Below are 15345 nucleotides of genomic sequence, written 5' to 3'. Positions count from 1 at the left end.
TTTTTTTTGATACCAACATTGAAAATTGATACGTATCGCAAACATCGCAACAAAATGTTGAAATAAAAAGGCATTTAGCCAGAAAATGCGGGGGTCCAGGGGGCGGCAGCCCCCTGGTATATGAAAAATTTAATAATTTAGCCATCACAACAATAACACACACAAAAATTAAGATATAACTAACAAATCATTCAGTAACACAAAGTATCAACTTTGTATGCTAATTTCAATAAGAACACTGGCGCACAGTGTTTTACAATTTTGATCAAAGTATTCTGCATAATATGAGCGGATTTTGTTGACAACTCGACTCATTTCTCTCATTTTCTGTGACGTCAGTCACTTTCGCTGTTCGTTCAGTTGCGTTCGCTCTTCGTTAAGTACTTTCTCCCCGTGGGATGCATTTTTTTACTTTCGCCCCTCATATGCGGGGCGAAAGTATCATTTTTCAATGTTGGTATCAAAAAAATGTATTTTTCATGTTTCGTTTCGGCCCCGAAGAGGGCAATTTTTGATTTTTTCTCGAGTTTTCGGCCCTTTGCTGAGTTTTCATGCATGTTCAGAGTAAGAAAGTTATTTTCATGCTTCGGGGCCGAAAATGAGGGCAATTTTTCGAATTTTCTCGGGTTTCCGGCCCTCTCACATGTGCTCACTTCGTTCGGCCTACAATCTGCGAAATTGCCTAAAATCAATCGTCCAAAACAGGTACACAAATGACTATTGTTCACTGTTGAAACACAGCATGTTTGGTATCGTTGGAAAGGTGAGACTCTAACTCAGCAATTCAAATGTAGAGCGAAAAAAAATTGACCTAGATCCCAAACAAAGAAAAATTCGTCTATCTCAAAATTTTGAAGTACACTTGAGTTTAATATTATGTGATTCTTAATCATGGAGCTGCCCTCTACTAATATCGATAAAAAATTCATAAGCCCGTCATATCAGGTATGGACATTTTCAAGCTCACCGTGACTTCTATTGATTCTTTTATTTGCTTCCAAATTATAAAATAAAGCAATAAAACCTAAAATAGAACACTTTCTGTGGCAAAACATAAAAAATTGAAAATGACGAAAAATTCAAAATAAAAAGTACGCCTGAGAAAAGCGTGAAACGGACGCACATTTGTTATTTGACATTAAAGACTTTAGTCATGGTAAATATATGGGCATATGGGGCGGAGGTAACGCCATTCACCCGCGGCCTAGCACAATAGTGCGATGCTAAATTGTTGACACAACATGAAAATGTTGTGGCTATCACAAAACAGATGGCCCAGGTTTCTAAGCAATTTTGTGATTTTAAAAATAGGTAGAGATGGCGTTTATAGCGAACTTTCGTGCCAATGCACACCTGATTCGGCTATATATGGCATTACCTCCGCCCACCTTGACTTTAGTAACTCTAAAAAATCTTTACGATGTTCTAATTTAGTTTGAACACACTGTAAGAAAAAACAGAATTTTCGAGAACAAAAAATTAAGAAAAATCACAGAATGGAAGGTGAAGGTATCGCAGATCCGCAAAAACACGCGGGTGAATATAATTTTCATAATGTTGGGCACAAGTAAAATCTAGTAAAATTCACTTTGTTAGACTGCATCTCAATAGTCAACACAGAAAATGTTATACTGAGCAACGCAGTTCTGATAACATTATTACGCCAAACATCACAGATGCAACATTATAAATCTCTTATATTCACCCGAAAGTCGGGATCCGTATTTCTTGCTATTCCCTGAGGTTCTGTGGTACCTTCAGTGCTTATATACTTTGATTTTAATAGATACGCGGGAACAGATACAAAAGAATTCATCTGCTATGAAGATGAAAAATTTAAGAATCAATCTATAAATACTTTGGATTATGGAAGAGACTATTGGCAATAGTCTTTTTATAATACTGTGGCTAATGGCACCGGGTGCCATATTATACTAATGCTAATCGCACCCAGTGCAGTATTATAAAGAGACTATTGACACCCGGTGCCATTAGCCACAGTATTACAAAAAGACTATTGGCACCCGGAAAAATTAAAATCTATACATATAAAACCCAACGTCGGTGCACTACGACGCCGCTCGGTGGATCTCGGAGCATCTCGGTGCACCTGGGAGCATCTCGGAGCACCCAGCCTCCAACCGATGAGCTGGAAAGTCCTCCGAGGCCGTTTTTCAAAATCGACGTCCGGCGGATCAGCTGGTGAGCCCTACGAGGCCGTTTTTCAAAATCGACCTCCGACGGATCAGCCGGTCAGTACTACGAGGCCGTTTTTTTTAAATCGCCTTCCGATGGATTAGCTGGTGAGCACTACGAGACCGTTTTTCAAAATCGACATCCTACGCATCAGCTGGTCAGCCCTACGAGGCCGTGTTTCAAAATCGACCTCAGACGGATCAGCTGGCCAGCCGTATGAGGCCTTTTTGTACATCGACTTCCGACAGATCAGCCCTTGTGGGGTAGGGTAATCTCGCACACCACACAAATTCATGGTGTGCGAGATTCACATCTAAGTGGTGAATCTCGCACAGTCATGACTTTTCGTTACATGTCGTAAAAGGAGGCATACTATGATCGCGTGTGCGAGATTCCCCGACATCGCCCTTGTAGACTTATCTTCAAAATCAGCTTCCGATAAGTCAAATTCAGCCCTCCAAAGCCGTTTTTTTAAATCAGCATGTGATGGATCAGCGTGCTAGGTCGTCGAGGGTGACTTTGAAAAACCGTATGAGATTTAGATGCAGTTTTCGAAATATGGTATTGAAAAACGTTTCGTAGGAAAGGGAGGACGCAGGTTACGAATATGTATGCCTTTAAACTGATCGATATTTATTAACATTTTAAAAAAGAAAGGAAGAATTGATCTCTAAAACGCATAAAAAGTGATCGCTATGACACTCTTATGTTAAATCGATCAACTCTTGAATTTTTACTAATAATTCTTATTTCTTTAGACTAAGAATCTTTAGTATTTTATTTTCGACATCTTTTTTTATAAAACCTATTTCTAAAATGTGAATAGCGCTTAGAAGAGCCTGCAGTTTATGAAAATTTCGGATACGTGTTGTAATTTCAGCTCAGTGATGCCTTTTACTTTTGATGATATCTTTCTACGAGAATCCTTTCTCAAAAATGTACGATCCTGAAGACAGGTAACAGTGCCAGCAGTGACGTAGCTGACCTTTCGGACGCGAGTTTAGCCGTGACAATAAAGCCTACGTCCAACGGAAAAGAGGGTGACTTCTGCAATGAAGGGTGGCCATGTGATATAAAAAGTCATCTAAGACGAAGGCAGCACAAAAAGATTGAAATGTTTGAAAACTTTTCTCGTCCATAAAATAATCAAACGGACCAGCTGAGCGGATTTCTGGCTGGGTTGAGGGACATTTCTACACGGTCAATATCGTTAGGAACGATATTATCGTCCAACTAAACGATAATATCGCCCGAGTTATTTTCCTTTTAAGAATTGTTTGGAAATTTAAAATTTTCATTCAAATCAGAGAAGTTTTCCTTTTACGCATTGTTTGGACGATAATATCGATTTGGCTGATAATATCGTCCAGAACGATAATATCGTCCTGTGTGAAAAATTTACGAACGATAATATCGTTTTTTGAACAATATTATCGTCCCTGTCGATATTGACCTTGTCGAAAAGTCACCCCATCTGTAAAAACCTCTAAAACTTTCTTTGTAATGCTAAACAAGGCTCATAAATTCTTTCGATTGATAAAATATCGATTATTGCCTTAGAATAGATTATGACATTAGAATCGATTACCGATATTTTCAAAAAGTCAAGCAATTGAACGTTAAACGTGAATCGATAAAAATCGACTCACAATCGGGAAAAAATGACTGTTAATACGTAAATGTCGCTATCTGTCGATATATATCGATTATCGATAAAACGTTATAATATTGTACCGATTATTTGGAAATTTTATAATCGACTGATGTCTACGTCAAATAGTTTGAATAAAAAATCCGGACATTTTGAAAATTAAACTTGTTTGAATTCTAGGGAATTCATATTTTTACAAAATGTAAGGTAAAGGCTGATTGTTCGATCCTGAGAACTCATCGTTTTACAAAATGTAACGTAAAGGTAGTTTGTTCGATCTTAGGGAATTCGTCCTTTTACGAAATTTAACGTAAAGGCGGATTGTTTGATCCTGAGGAATTCATCCTTTTACGAAATGTAACGTAAAGGTATCGAACAATCCGCCTTCACATTACATATCTCAATACGATGAATTCCCTAAGATCGATGAAACTACCTTTACGTTAAATTTCGTAAAAGGAATAATTCCTCAGGATTGAACAAACCGCCTTTACGTTAAATTTCGTAGAAAGATGAATTCCCTAGTATTCTACAAAATCCCTCGTAAAGGGATTAATTCCCTAGTATCGAACAACCCGTCTTTACGTTACATTTCGTAAAAGAATTAATTCCTTAAGAACGAACAATCCGCCTCTACGTTAAATTTCGTAAAAGGGCAAGTTCCCTAAGATCGACCAAACTACCTTTACGTTACATTTCGTAAAAGGATTTATTCCTTAGGATCGAACAATTCGCCTTTACGTTAAATTTCGTAAAAGGACGAATTTCCTAAGATCGAACAAACTACCTTTTCGTTACATTTCGTAAAAGGATGAATTCCTCAGGATCGAACGATCCGCCTTTACGTTAAATTTTGTAAAGGGACGAATTCCCTAAGATTGAACAAACTACCCTTACGTTACATTTTGTAAAAAGATGGATTCCCTAGTATTGTGTAAAGTTTAGTTTTCAAAATATTCGGATTTTTTATTCAGATTTAAATTTTTCCGGGTGCCAATAGTCTCTTTATAATACTGTGGGTAATGGCACCAGGTGCCAATAGTTTCTTTATAATACTGTGGCTAATGGCACCAGGTGTCAATAGTTTCTTTATAATACTATGGCTAATGGCACCGGGTGCGATTAGCCACAGTATTATAAAGAGACTATTGGCACCTGGTGCCATTAGCCACAGTATAATAAAGAGACTATTGGCACCAGGTGCCATTAGCCACAGTATAATAAAGAGACTATTGGCACCAGGTGCCATTAGCCACAGTATTATAAAGAGACTATTGGCGCACCCGGTGCCAATAGCATATTCGTTGGATTATTCCCGCTAGTATTATAAAAAGTAAAAAAGTGGTTATGTGGCTCCATCCTAATGTTAGACTAAGTACGAATCCAAAATATATTTTTCATTTTGGCCAGGTTGGTATGTCTGATAATATGTCAAATTATGAAATTTTTGGATTTGAGCTCGTAACTGTAGTAACTGCCAATTAATTTATTAGTGAATTTATAGTTTTTTCGTTTGTATTCCGTGGAACCGAAACTTTTTGAAGTGGTTCGATTGTTATGGTTTTATAATTTTATTTGTATTTAACTTACACTTTCTGTCATTTCGATCGGCTACTGTCATTCGGAAAAATGGAGCAACAAATTTCGACACAAGAGCCACAACACAATTCCAGCATCGATGTGAAATTAAATAATTTGGAAAAATTAACATTAACATCATCGTCAAAGGTAAGGCTAGTCAGTTGTTAAATATGGAATGGCCTATAACAATTCCGATTTGTACAGGCACCGTGCATTAGTGAATTTGGAATAATTAAGCCAATTAGCAGAGGTGCTTTCGGAAAGGTTTATCTGGCATATAAATTGACTGATAAGAACAAGCTGTATGCTGTCAAGGTATGACTTTGTCGTTAAATCGCTTCTTTGTTTGTCGTTTACCAAATTTTCATCGATCACAAACAGCAAATGAAAAAGTCGGAGATGATAAACAAAAACATGGTGTCTCAAGTGATCACCGAAAGAAATGCCCTGGCACTGTCACGAAGTCCGTTCTGTGTGACATTGTTTTATTCACTGCAATCACTTTCGAACGTGTATTTGGTAAGGGTTTGTTTACATCCGAGCGAACGGCTCATTTTTCTTACTTTGGCTAACTATTTGCCTACAGGTCATGGAGTACATGGTCGGCGGTGACTTGAAATCATTGTTAACTGTGTCCGGTTTTTTCGACGAAGAAGCGGCTCGATTCTACTGCGCAGAAATCACCCTAGCCTTACAGTATCTCCACAGTCATGGCATCGTTCATCGCGACATCAAGCCTGATAATATGCTACTGTCGGCTACCGGTCATGTTAAACTCACCGATTTCGGATTGAGTAAAATTGACTTGAGCAGAGATCTGGAAATATCGGATCTAGTCAATTGTTCGCCCAGCATCCAAAGCACTCGGACACCCGGTCAATTGTTGTCGCTGACATCCCATTTGTCGTTCGGATCAACAGAAAAACGGCCAGGAAATGCCAAAACATCGAATTTAATGCGAGCAATGAGACAAAGTAAGTTTCCATTCATTAACCGGTTGGTGTCGTCTTTAAGTTGACTGACTTTCCCATCGATCGATTAGAATCTCCCGAAAGTGATTTGGACCGATCACAAGAACCGACGAGTCGTGACGATAGCAACATATCGGGCGTATCACTATTTCAATCAGCCGAAGATATAACCGCATCGTTTTTGCACCGTTCGTCCGTGGCTGCTGTAAGTAGTTGTGTCAATTGGTTGATTTTCAGTTTCTTTTTACCTTTTTCAACAATTTTTGAACTTGAAATTTGTTATGTGAACTCAGATAGAGTCGTCGTCATCTTATTCCACTTGCAATACCCATTTTGGTGATAAAACATCGAGCTGTAGTTCGATCTCATCGAATATGGCTGTGATGAGTTCTAAGAATGTTGCCGGAAGAAAGAGTTTTGATGACGTAAGTTGTAAGATTAGCTCTCAGTGTTCGTCAATGTTTTCTTGTACAGTATTGCTGTGTGGTATTTTGTTGTCTCTGCTCGGTTTGCGTTTTAGTAGAAAATGTGTGTTTCTGGTGTGAACAGTAAGTCGATTTTGTCAACCGATCCGTCCAGTTCCAACCTGAGTACTCAGTATAGAATGTAGAGCAATTGGATGCTTTGAGAAACGGAACAGTCAAATCTGTTTTATCCTAACTATGCAATGACTGACTGTTTGCGTTTCGTTGTTAGCCCATTTCCTGTGTCATTAAATTAGCTGCATCTAACTGAAATCATTTAACTTGTCATTTAGATGCGTAAGAACATGCTATCACAGCACTTGCTCAGACTGGACGATAAAGCGCATATTTCCGTGGACGATTATCACCAGAAATTGTCATTCGATAGTGGTTACATGGTAAATTAGCACTTCCACCGAATTGAGAGTTTGCTCATCGCAATTTTCTTCTTCTTTCCAGAAAAGCTCAAAGGACTACGATTCGGTCGTGTCAAATGTATCTAGTCGGAAATACGACATCAGCTCACAGATACACTGTGAACTGTCCGCAATCGAAGTGGAAGTTTCAACGCATGGTGACAGTGGTGCCGTTGAATCGTCGAGAAGCAATGATACTAGTCACACACATTCTCTAAGCGATTCAAATTCAAACAATGTGCAATCGCCACTGACGAATGGCGGCAATCATTTCAAACAGCCAAATGGTTTAGAGTGAGTTACTTCATCAACAATATGTCAGCTTTGCATTTCATTTCTAAACTTTCCATCGTTGCAGAAGTATCAAGCACAAACGTAAGCGCCAGTTTCTCAATGACGAGGTCATGTACCAGGATAATTCCAGCACGGGCCTGACACAGGAAATAGAAATAATGGAAATTGGCAGCAGCACGCCGAAGAAGCCAAAGATGAAATCACCGTTAAAAAGTGTACTGAAGTAAGTCCGCTTTCTATTCATGTCTGAACATGTCTGATAAATGTTTGCTGTTTCAGATATCCCACGTCCATATTCGATGAAGAGGTGCCTGGCCGACGACATTTAAACGTGGCTGGAGTAATTTTCTCAACACCAGTTTCGTCGCAAAAAACGTCACGAGGAGGACTACTGAAACTTAAACAGAAGACTCGCTTCATTTTACCGTCCGAGGAAATGAAGAAGAAAATTGAGGTACGAGAGGTTCTACTATTACACGGTCACAAATGATACCTTCAGGCATGCTGTACTGTCCAACGAAATATAAGCGCTGTGGCTCTGAAAACCTTAATTCATATTTACGACACAACTTTATCTGAATGAATTAATTGGCGTTACCAGTGACCACAAATAAAGTTTCATCTTTTTACTCTGTCTCAACTACATGGTTATTCCACACGCGATGTCAGCGCTACATACAAATGTTGACAACGCTTCTGAATTAAATTGAGATGGAGCGAATGGTGGACACTTTATTTGTGGTGAGTGTAAGTTCTCCAGCTAATTTCTTCCTTTCTATTCCGAAACTAATTAGGATGAACCTGCAATGTCGCCGATAAACGCCCACACTGAAAGTGGCACACCAAAAAACAGTCAAACACCATTTAGAACACCGAAATCAGTTCGGCGTGCTGAGCCGGCAACGGAACGAATTCTGGGCACTCCTGACTACTTGTCGCCGGAATTGCTTTTAGGGTCTGTACAAAATGAAATTTCCGGAAAAATGAGTTTTTATGATTGATTGAATTGAATGATTTATATAGTCGTGGCCATGGACCCGAAGTAGACTGGTGGGCGCTCGGTGTTTGTCTCTACGAATTTATGACTGGAATACCTCCGTTTAACGATGAAACACCACAGAAAGTTTTCGAAAATATTTTAAATAGAAGTAAGTAGAGCAATGGCTGCCAGGGCCGGACTGGACTTTTGTTGTGGCAAGCCCAATTGCGAGTTTTAATTAAAGTTCCGATGTTGACGTCTCATTAGATTAAAACTGCAACAGAATTCTCACAGGCGCGCCGACTTCCTATGGGCGAATTGGGCAGATGCCCCATACGACTTCATGTCGCCCCATACGGTTTTTTTATTTCTTTTGTTTACCAAAATTTTGCCCCATACGACCAAAATAGAACTCTGCGCGCCTGAATTCTCAACAATTTCCACAATTTTGTGTTTACGTTTCAGATATTGAATGGCCACAAGATGACGAAGCATTATCTGACGAAGCTGTCGCAGCTGTCGAATTATTTTTAACTACAGATCCTAAGCTACGTCCCACTGCCAAAGAAGTTCATCAAATGAAATTTTTTGAATCCATGGATTGGGACAACTTGGAATCAGTGACTCCTCCGTTTATACCGAATCCGGAAAATCCAACTGATACCGGGTATTTTGAAGGTAGGCATACCTTTCATAGCCTTTGTTTTTCGGTTATAAAATGTTTCTTGTTTTTCTTGCAGCTCGAAATACACTGCAACATTTGAAACTATCCAACATAGATGCAGAAGATTGGAAGTGACACGGTTTCCACAGGATTTTTTTTTATTTTATTCGTATGTCTTCGATAGTTGTTGTGAATAGCCAATTCTGAAAATAAAAACCTTTCGGGCAGACAAAAGCAATCATTGTTTGCGGAACCATACTGAATTCCAGACTGCTTCTCTTTATTGATGGTTCAATATAGTAATAACGAAATCAATTTCATCTTCCCAAACTGCAGACCGTGCCACGCACAATATCACGAGCATTAGCTCGCCAAATACGGAAATTGTAAACGGTTGGATCGATGCGATCGTAGATGAATCGAATCATCGAGTTGGTCAGCACCCACAGCGTTCCACTTTCGTCAACCTAAAAATAGTGAGTCAGTCGAGTCGATTTGATTTAACTGTCCATTTCTCTCTCAATTCAACGTTACGTTCAAATCACCGGGATAGATCATTGTCACATCATTCCTTTCCAGTAGAGCATGATTTTGGGGCGTATATGGTTTGGCTGAATTCCAGCAGCTGATACCATTGACAGCAACTTGTGAATAAAACATTACACCCGACTGTTGATCGAAGTCGTGCATAGCAGACTGGGTGTTCACTCCTCGGTCTCCCAATTTCTGATTTTATTGAATTTTTCTTTGCAATTACTGACTCGAGACATCGAAAAATCGAATTCCAATTTTACTGTACCATAAAGTCCCGTCCATGATTCGACCGTTGCGATGCCGTTTCATTTTGTAAAGTCCTAGAATTGACCACAAACTCCGAAACGCTAACCATTGGATGGAAAAAGACGGATCGATATCCATCCGGATTTCGGCGTCCCATCGTAATTGAGAATATGCCATCGTTCCACTGGTATTGTAATCCGATCACATCGAAGTCGCCGTGCAATGGATCAAAACTAAAGTAGTTGTGCGCAAATCTCCAGAGACGATTTTGCTCAAAGCTAAGAAACGTTTTACCTTCATACAATCCAAGATTTGGAATACGATTTCGAATATCCATGTCTTACCTGTACACATACAGGCGATATGTGAGCAAATCGGGTATGTAGGCAAATGCACCATCGCAATTGTTTGAATCGACATCGATTGTTATACTAGCAAGTCCGTGTCCTGGTTGAACAATAGACTCGGGAATTTCGAATCGTCTAATCCTCTGCTCGGTGTTCATGTCGACTATCCAAATCGACGGCCGTTGAACTTGAATCGTACCATCTAAAAGAGCAATAAAATACATCGGCAACGTCGTACAAATGTAAGTCGAAAAATGTTACTGTATTCTAATGTGCCAGTGTCGATGAACCACAATCGATTGCAGGCATCGAACCGGGTCCTGTACACGGATACTATTCGATTTTCGTCCGGTAAACCCTCTGGCTGCAATTAGAAACAATTTTTAACAAAAATTGATGTAGAACAGTCCCCGCATCTCATTCAATATTTGAGGTCCCTTACGTGCAGCTCATTTGTCTGGTAATTTGGAAATGCTCGAAAACTTGGACTAGTTCCCTTCGGAGACTTGGTGGATATGTAACTCAGCGTAGCCGGTATTCCGGGATTACGTCTCGGTATGGTGGTAATTAACTTTCCTTTTGCATGAGTTACTCCCATCGGCACATTGTTGTACGCAACGTAGTTCGATCTTAATGCACTAAGACGTTCTTGGTTCAGATGATTTGAAGTTTCTTCATCTGGGAACGCGATTCCGTCACTTCCTGAAAATAGTCATGTGTGATGGCCGTCAAAACTCTGGTTGGATTGAACAAATCTACAATTCCTAACCAGTATTTTCAATCTGAATTTAAAACTCATCTCAACACAACGACAACAGATTTCTCAATCGAAAATGATGTCGGTTGGTCCCTTCTTCCTATGTCGCATTCTCTCACTACACCAACAACTTTTAAATCAATAAAAACATCTGAAATCTCTCTTCAAAAAACTTAAACCTCCACGTAATACACAAATTCGTTAGCGATTCGACGAATTAACGTCCAAGTTTACATAAATTATAATATCAGTTTGGTAATCGGTTGATGGTCAAAAGGTTACAAACACCATGTATTATTCCATTATAAGCTAATAAATCATTTTGCGTTTATTCTAAACAAATTATTTCGCATAATTCTAAGACTAGAGGTGATTTATATCAGTGTGATTGGTTTCGAAATCGTGGAGGTTTTAATCTCCATATTAAAAAAAAATATTTTGTCAACTGGACGTATGAATATATTTTTGTAACTGTTGTCCGGTCTACGAATTTCAATGAAAAATAAAATGAGATGAAGTTCAATGCTGCTCATCGTCTATTTGTTTATGAGTTTATTTCTTGGAATTTAAGACTGTGTTGCTTGGAAACCTTAGAGAAATCTGGAGGCTGAGGTTAGCTCAATTGAGTCTGGTTTTTGACCTTCCATTGGACAGTTTCCAACAATTGTGTTCTATCAATAGATTTCACAAGGGATGACCAATGAGAAAGCCAATTTTTAATTAGGTGACTAACAGTTATTTACTATCAAGACGAATAGTCAAGTCGAGTTTCCTGTAAGTTTTGTTAATCGGCTTCGCCTGGTCAATAAACACCTGGAAACAAGACTTTTCACAACTATCCTAATGGATTTTATCATAGCATTGAACCAAGCGCGCGAACATAATTTTCAAGAGGTTTTCTACTCGGCGTGTAGTAGTCAAAATTTCTCATATAAATCAATTTTGGAAGGTTGGTATAATGATACTGGGTCGGAAAAGAGGGGCTGATTTTCTGTTAAAAAATCTATTGCTTGGTTCAGTGTTTTGCATGTTAACCTGTTACAGACGACAAGCATATGGCAAGTGTTATTTTCGGGTCTATTACTTGAATATGAAGTACCATATTACCTATTACCCGTCGTTCATGATATTCGATGAAAAGAACGATATTCGACCCGCAACATGTAAAGTGATATTTTTTGGCGAATATGCAGTGTGGCTGCCCGATATGAAGGCAAGAAGTTGCAAGAAATGAGTGAAATCAACAAAAATTGTAGGAGAAAAGACTAGGAGATCGTCACTATTGTTCCGGGAAATGTTCAGAGAATTTTTTCTAAAAGTAGTAGGAATCGTGCCACAATGACAATATTTTCATGAGGGTGGGATTCGACAAAATGAGTTAAGCCGTTTTGTAGTTATATGGTTATATCGCACGGTGTGCCTGAACCAAATTTAATCCAAAAATTTCTTTTGATTTCTCTTCGTATTTTAAATTTTGGTTTCATTACAAAAAAACTTTTGTTCGAAGGGTAGATGGCGCAGCGGGCGTTTTTCAAAATAATGTAAAACGTTATGTTTGTTTCATCGATTTCCATACATTTCACGGGGTAAGCGAAAGTGACTCTTCTCATATATGGAAACTGTTGTATTTTCTTTCCACAAACAATATTCAATCACAGATTTGATATATGAGAAGACTTACTTGTCGTACCCCGTGAAAATGTATGGAAATCGATGAAACCCACATAATTTTGGACATTATTTTGAAAAGCACCCGCTGCGCCATCCTACTCTTCGAACAAAAGTAGTTTGTAATGACCCAAAAATGTAAAATACGAAGAGAAATCAATGCAAAATTTTTTGATTAAATTTGGTTCAGGCACACCGTGATCGATCTGGACACATTATTAGTTCAACCTAGGTCCAATGCACCTTTCGTGTTTTTCTTTGCTCCTATACATTGGCGCTTTAGCATTGAATACGTTATTGGGCTACGATCGATGATACTTTTAAATGGCCAGGCCGGTCCTGATAGGAAGTATGTGAACTTTGGGGAGACAGTTATTTACAAAAATTTCATTATTGCACGATAACCTAGGATATATAATAAGTGTTTGGAGAAAGCTTTTTACTGCACAGAATCTTCAGTTGGGTAAATTTTAAATTAATTTTTATTTTTAATTGGAAATTATCATTCGTACCATTTTCTTGTAACTGATCGAAGGCTATCTGCCGCCATTTGTACATTTCTTCTAGACCACCACATTCCGAATGTACGAACAGTGATACAAACAATTGTGAAAGAATCAAAATTTTTGTTAATTTACTTTTCATGACGTATTATTAATCACTTTTTACTGCTAGAATCTTAACTGAACAACATTTACGACCGACGTATACGTTTCAACTGAGAATATTTAATATTTTAACTGATTTGTTTAATCTCATACATTTCGCATGTTTGATTTTTCGCGAAAAAACAAAATATTCAAACAAATCTCAGACATGTTTGGTAAGAATTCCGAAAGCTATGAATTCATCGAAATCAGAATTGTAAAATGTTATGGTCTGGTCACTAAGCGAACAGTGTAAGGTATCAGGATATTGTTGAACTGACGAAAAATTGTTGAATCTTCTAACATAGAAAAGCCAGAGCATTTTATGTGGATCAATTTTGACTATTTTGAGAAAATCGTGATTTGGAAAGAAATCATTTCCCAATTTTAAGACTAGCACTACCACACAAGAGAGGTATGTAGAGAGTTAGTTTCTTGTTCGAGTCTAGAATAGGAATAGAAATGCAATACCGTATTCGGTATTCTGAGTATAAATCGTATAAATATTGGTATTAATACCGGTATTATCAAAATTCAAAAGATGCGATGAACAATGTATTAATTGTTATAGAAATTCATTTTGTAATGAATATTTTATGAAACTTAGGAATTTATTAGCATATCATTTTAACCATCAATTAATTTACACTCACCTCAAAATGTCTAGCAATATTTATGCCACTCTCTGTTTTTCGTGGTCATACATATGTTAGTATGATTCCCTTTACACTCGGATTTACTGCTTGTAAGCGCACGCGCAGGGAGAGATATAATTGGCGTGAGTTGACACGAATTTCTTACTAACTATTTTGAGGTGAGTGTATGTTAATTTGTTTCTGACGTATAAAATCTTAAATACCCATCAGTAACAAGGTTAGAGAACACGTCAAACATTTTCATTAATTCTAAGACAGCATGCACAAGTGATTTAACGTTTCCTTGTTCATTCTTGAATGTATTTCGTAAGTAATCGCCAGCATTCAGTTTTCTTTCCAAGGCTCAGGAGTAAGTCACATTATTGGGCTGTTGGATCTACCTCTGCCATTTTCAGTGGCTAAAACCGATCAAAGTCTACATTTCTTCAACGATGTTTATTTGTTATCCTCGGTAAAAGAGTTGGAGATTTCATTTCACGCGGCTGGGCAATTTTTCCTTCATTCTCTTTCAATGTAAACGCTCAACCATATGATATTCTAATAGTCCGTTGCCAATTTGCAACGTTAAAATATCGAATATTCTCAAGAGAACCACAAGTTACTCCATAAAAAATCCTACTTCTCTACCGATGATGCTAATATACATCAGTCATCCGAAGTTTGAATGTTGTGAAAAAGTGAAATTTTCAAATTAATATTTTTTCATAAAAAACCGGTATTCGGTGTTCCAGTATTACATTTCCTAGAATCATTAAAATATTCTATATAATTTGTGTGCTATAATCTTAAGAATACAAACCGCAATATCATTGTTTTGTAATACTTTGACCAGATGGAATTTCATATCAAAAAATTTACGATACAAAAACGCAGCGACAAAGATACTACAGCTGATCTATAATGGGTTTGATGACATTTGCGAATATTTTTTCTCTTTATTTCCATTCATGTGAATCGTTAATACAGTAGCGTTGTCTTATTTTGATGTTCTGAGTAATGTAAAGTGGGATTTTTTTTTGTCTCGTGTGTCAATGGTTTACACAAAAATATAGAGAGTTAATAACAGATGGTGTTGTTTCCGGCGAGGTGGAAGCAACGCCATCTGCTATCAACTCTCTGCAATAACATTCCAAGAGGGGCCAAATAAAGTAATGCGTAACAAGGAAAATCAGAGAATTATGCAAAAAATGTAATTCCGACTTTGACTTTCATGATCCAAATTGAATTGTTGAATCATGGATAGTTTGCTATAAAAAGCAGCTCTGGCCGAGAAT

The 15345-nt window shown here is 37.9% G+C and overlaps 2 protein-coding genes across 3 annotated transcripts; one reads left to right on the top strand and one right to left on the bottom strand.

Moving 5' to 3' along the window:
- Positions 1-5241: 5241 nt before the first annotated feature.
- Positions 5242-9421, top strand: LOC119067879 (serine/threonine-protein kinase greatwall). Of its 2 annotated transcripts, XM_037171149.1 has the most exons (14): positions 5242-5575; positions 5633-5743; positions 5810-5947; positions 6015-6402; positions 6471-6604; positions 6693-6824; positions 7157-7261; positions 7323-7573; positions 7638-7796; positions 7853-8027; positions 8368-8528; positions 8597-8721; positions 9018-9230; positions 9293-9421. In XM_037171149.1, exons 1-14 carry the CDS (start codon positions 5477-5479, stop codon positions 9349-9351), a joined length of 2250 nt encoding a protein of 749 aa, XP_037027044.1. In that variant the 5' UTR covers positions 5242-5476; the 3' UTR covers positions 9352-9421. The 2 variants fall into 2 exon arrangements, with proteins under 2 accessions (XP_037027044.1, XP_037027045.1); XM_037171150.1 differs by lacking the exon at positions 6693-6824 and having other exon boundaries at positions 5280-5575.
- A 36-nt stretch (positions 9422-9457) lies between these two features.
- Positions 9458-13502, bottom strand: LOC119067888 (L-dopachrome tautomerase yellow-f2-like). Its single transcript, XM_037171170.1, has 7 exons — positions 13281-13502; positions 10786-11045; positions 10605-10707; positions 10341-10545; positions 10016-10274; positions 9751-9942; positions 9458-9683 (listed from the first exon to the last, which is right to left on the bottom strand). The coding sequence occupies exons 1-7, from the start codon at positions 13411-13413 to the stop codon at positions 9534-9536; spliced, it is 1302 nt and encodes a 433-aa protein (XP_037027065.1). The 5' UTR covers positions 13414-13502; the 3' UTR covers positions 9458-9533.
- Positions 13503-15345: the final 1843 nt, after the last annotated feature.

Source organism: Bradysia coprophila (genome assembly GCF_014529535.1).
Source record: "Bradysia coprophila strain Holo2 chromosome X unlocalized genomic scaffold, BU_Bcop_v1 contig_130, whole genome shotgun sequence".
Lineage (NCBI taxonomy): Eukaryota > Metazoa > Arthropoda > Insecta > Diptera > Sciaridae > Bradysia > Bradysia coprophila.
The sequence above is the reverse complement of the archived record's forward strand: the minus strand, read 5'-3'. Positions and strand labels throughout refer to the sequence as shown.

Coding starts and splice junctions, on each gene's coding strand:
- LOC119067879 (XM_037171149.1), top strand. CDS start 5,477: ATGGAGCAACAAATTTCGACACAAGAGCCACAACACAATTCCAGCATC. Junction 5,744..5,809: donor ACAAGCTGTATGCTGTCAAG/GTATGACTTTGT, acceptor GATCACAAACAG/CAAATGAAAAAGTCGGAGAT. Junction 6,403..6,470: donor AATGCGAGCAATGAGACAAA/GTAAGTTTCCAT, acceptor TCGATCGATTAG/AATCTCCCGAAAGTGATTTG.
- LOC119067888 (XM_037171170.1), bottom strand. CDS start 13,413: ATGAAAAGTAAATTAACAAAAATTTTGATTCTTTCACAATTGTTTGTA. Junction 10,708..10,785: donor ACCAGACAAATGAGCTGCAC/GTAAGGGACCTC, acceptor TTCTAATTGCAG/CCAGAGGGTTTACCGGACGA. Junction 9,684..9,750: donor TCTATCCCGGTGATTTGAAC/GTAACGTTGAAT, acceptor CACTATTTTTAG/GTTGACGAAAGTGGAACGCT.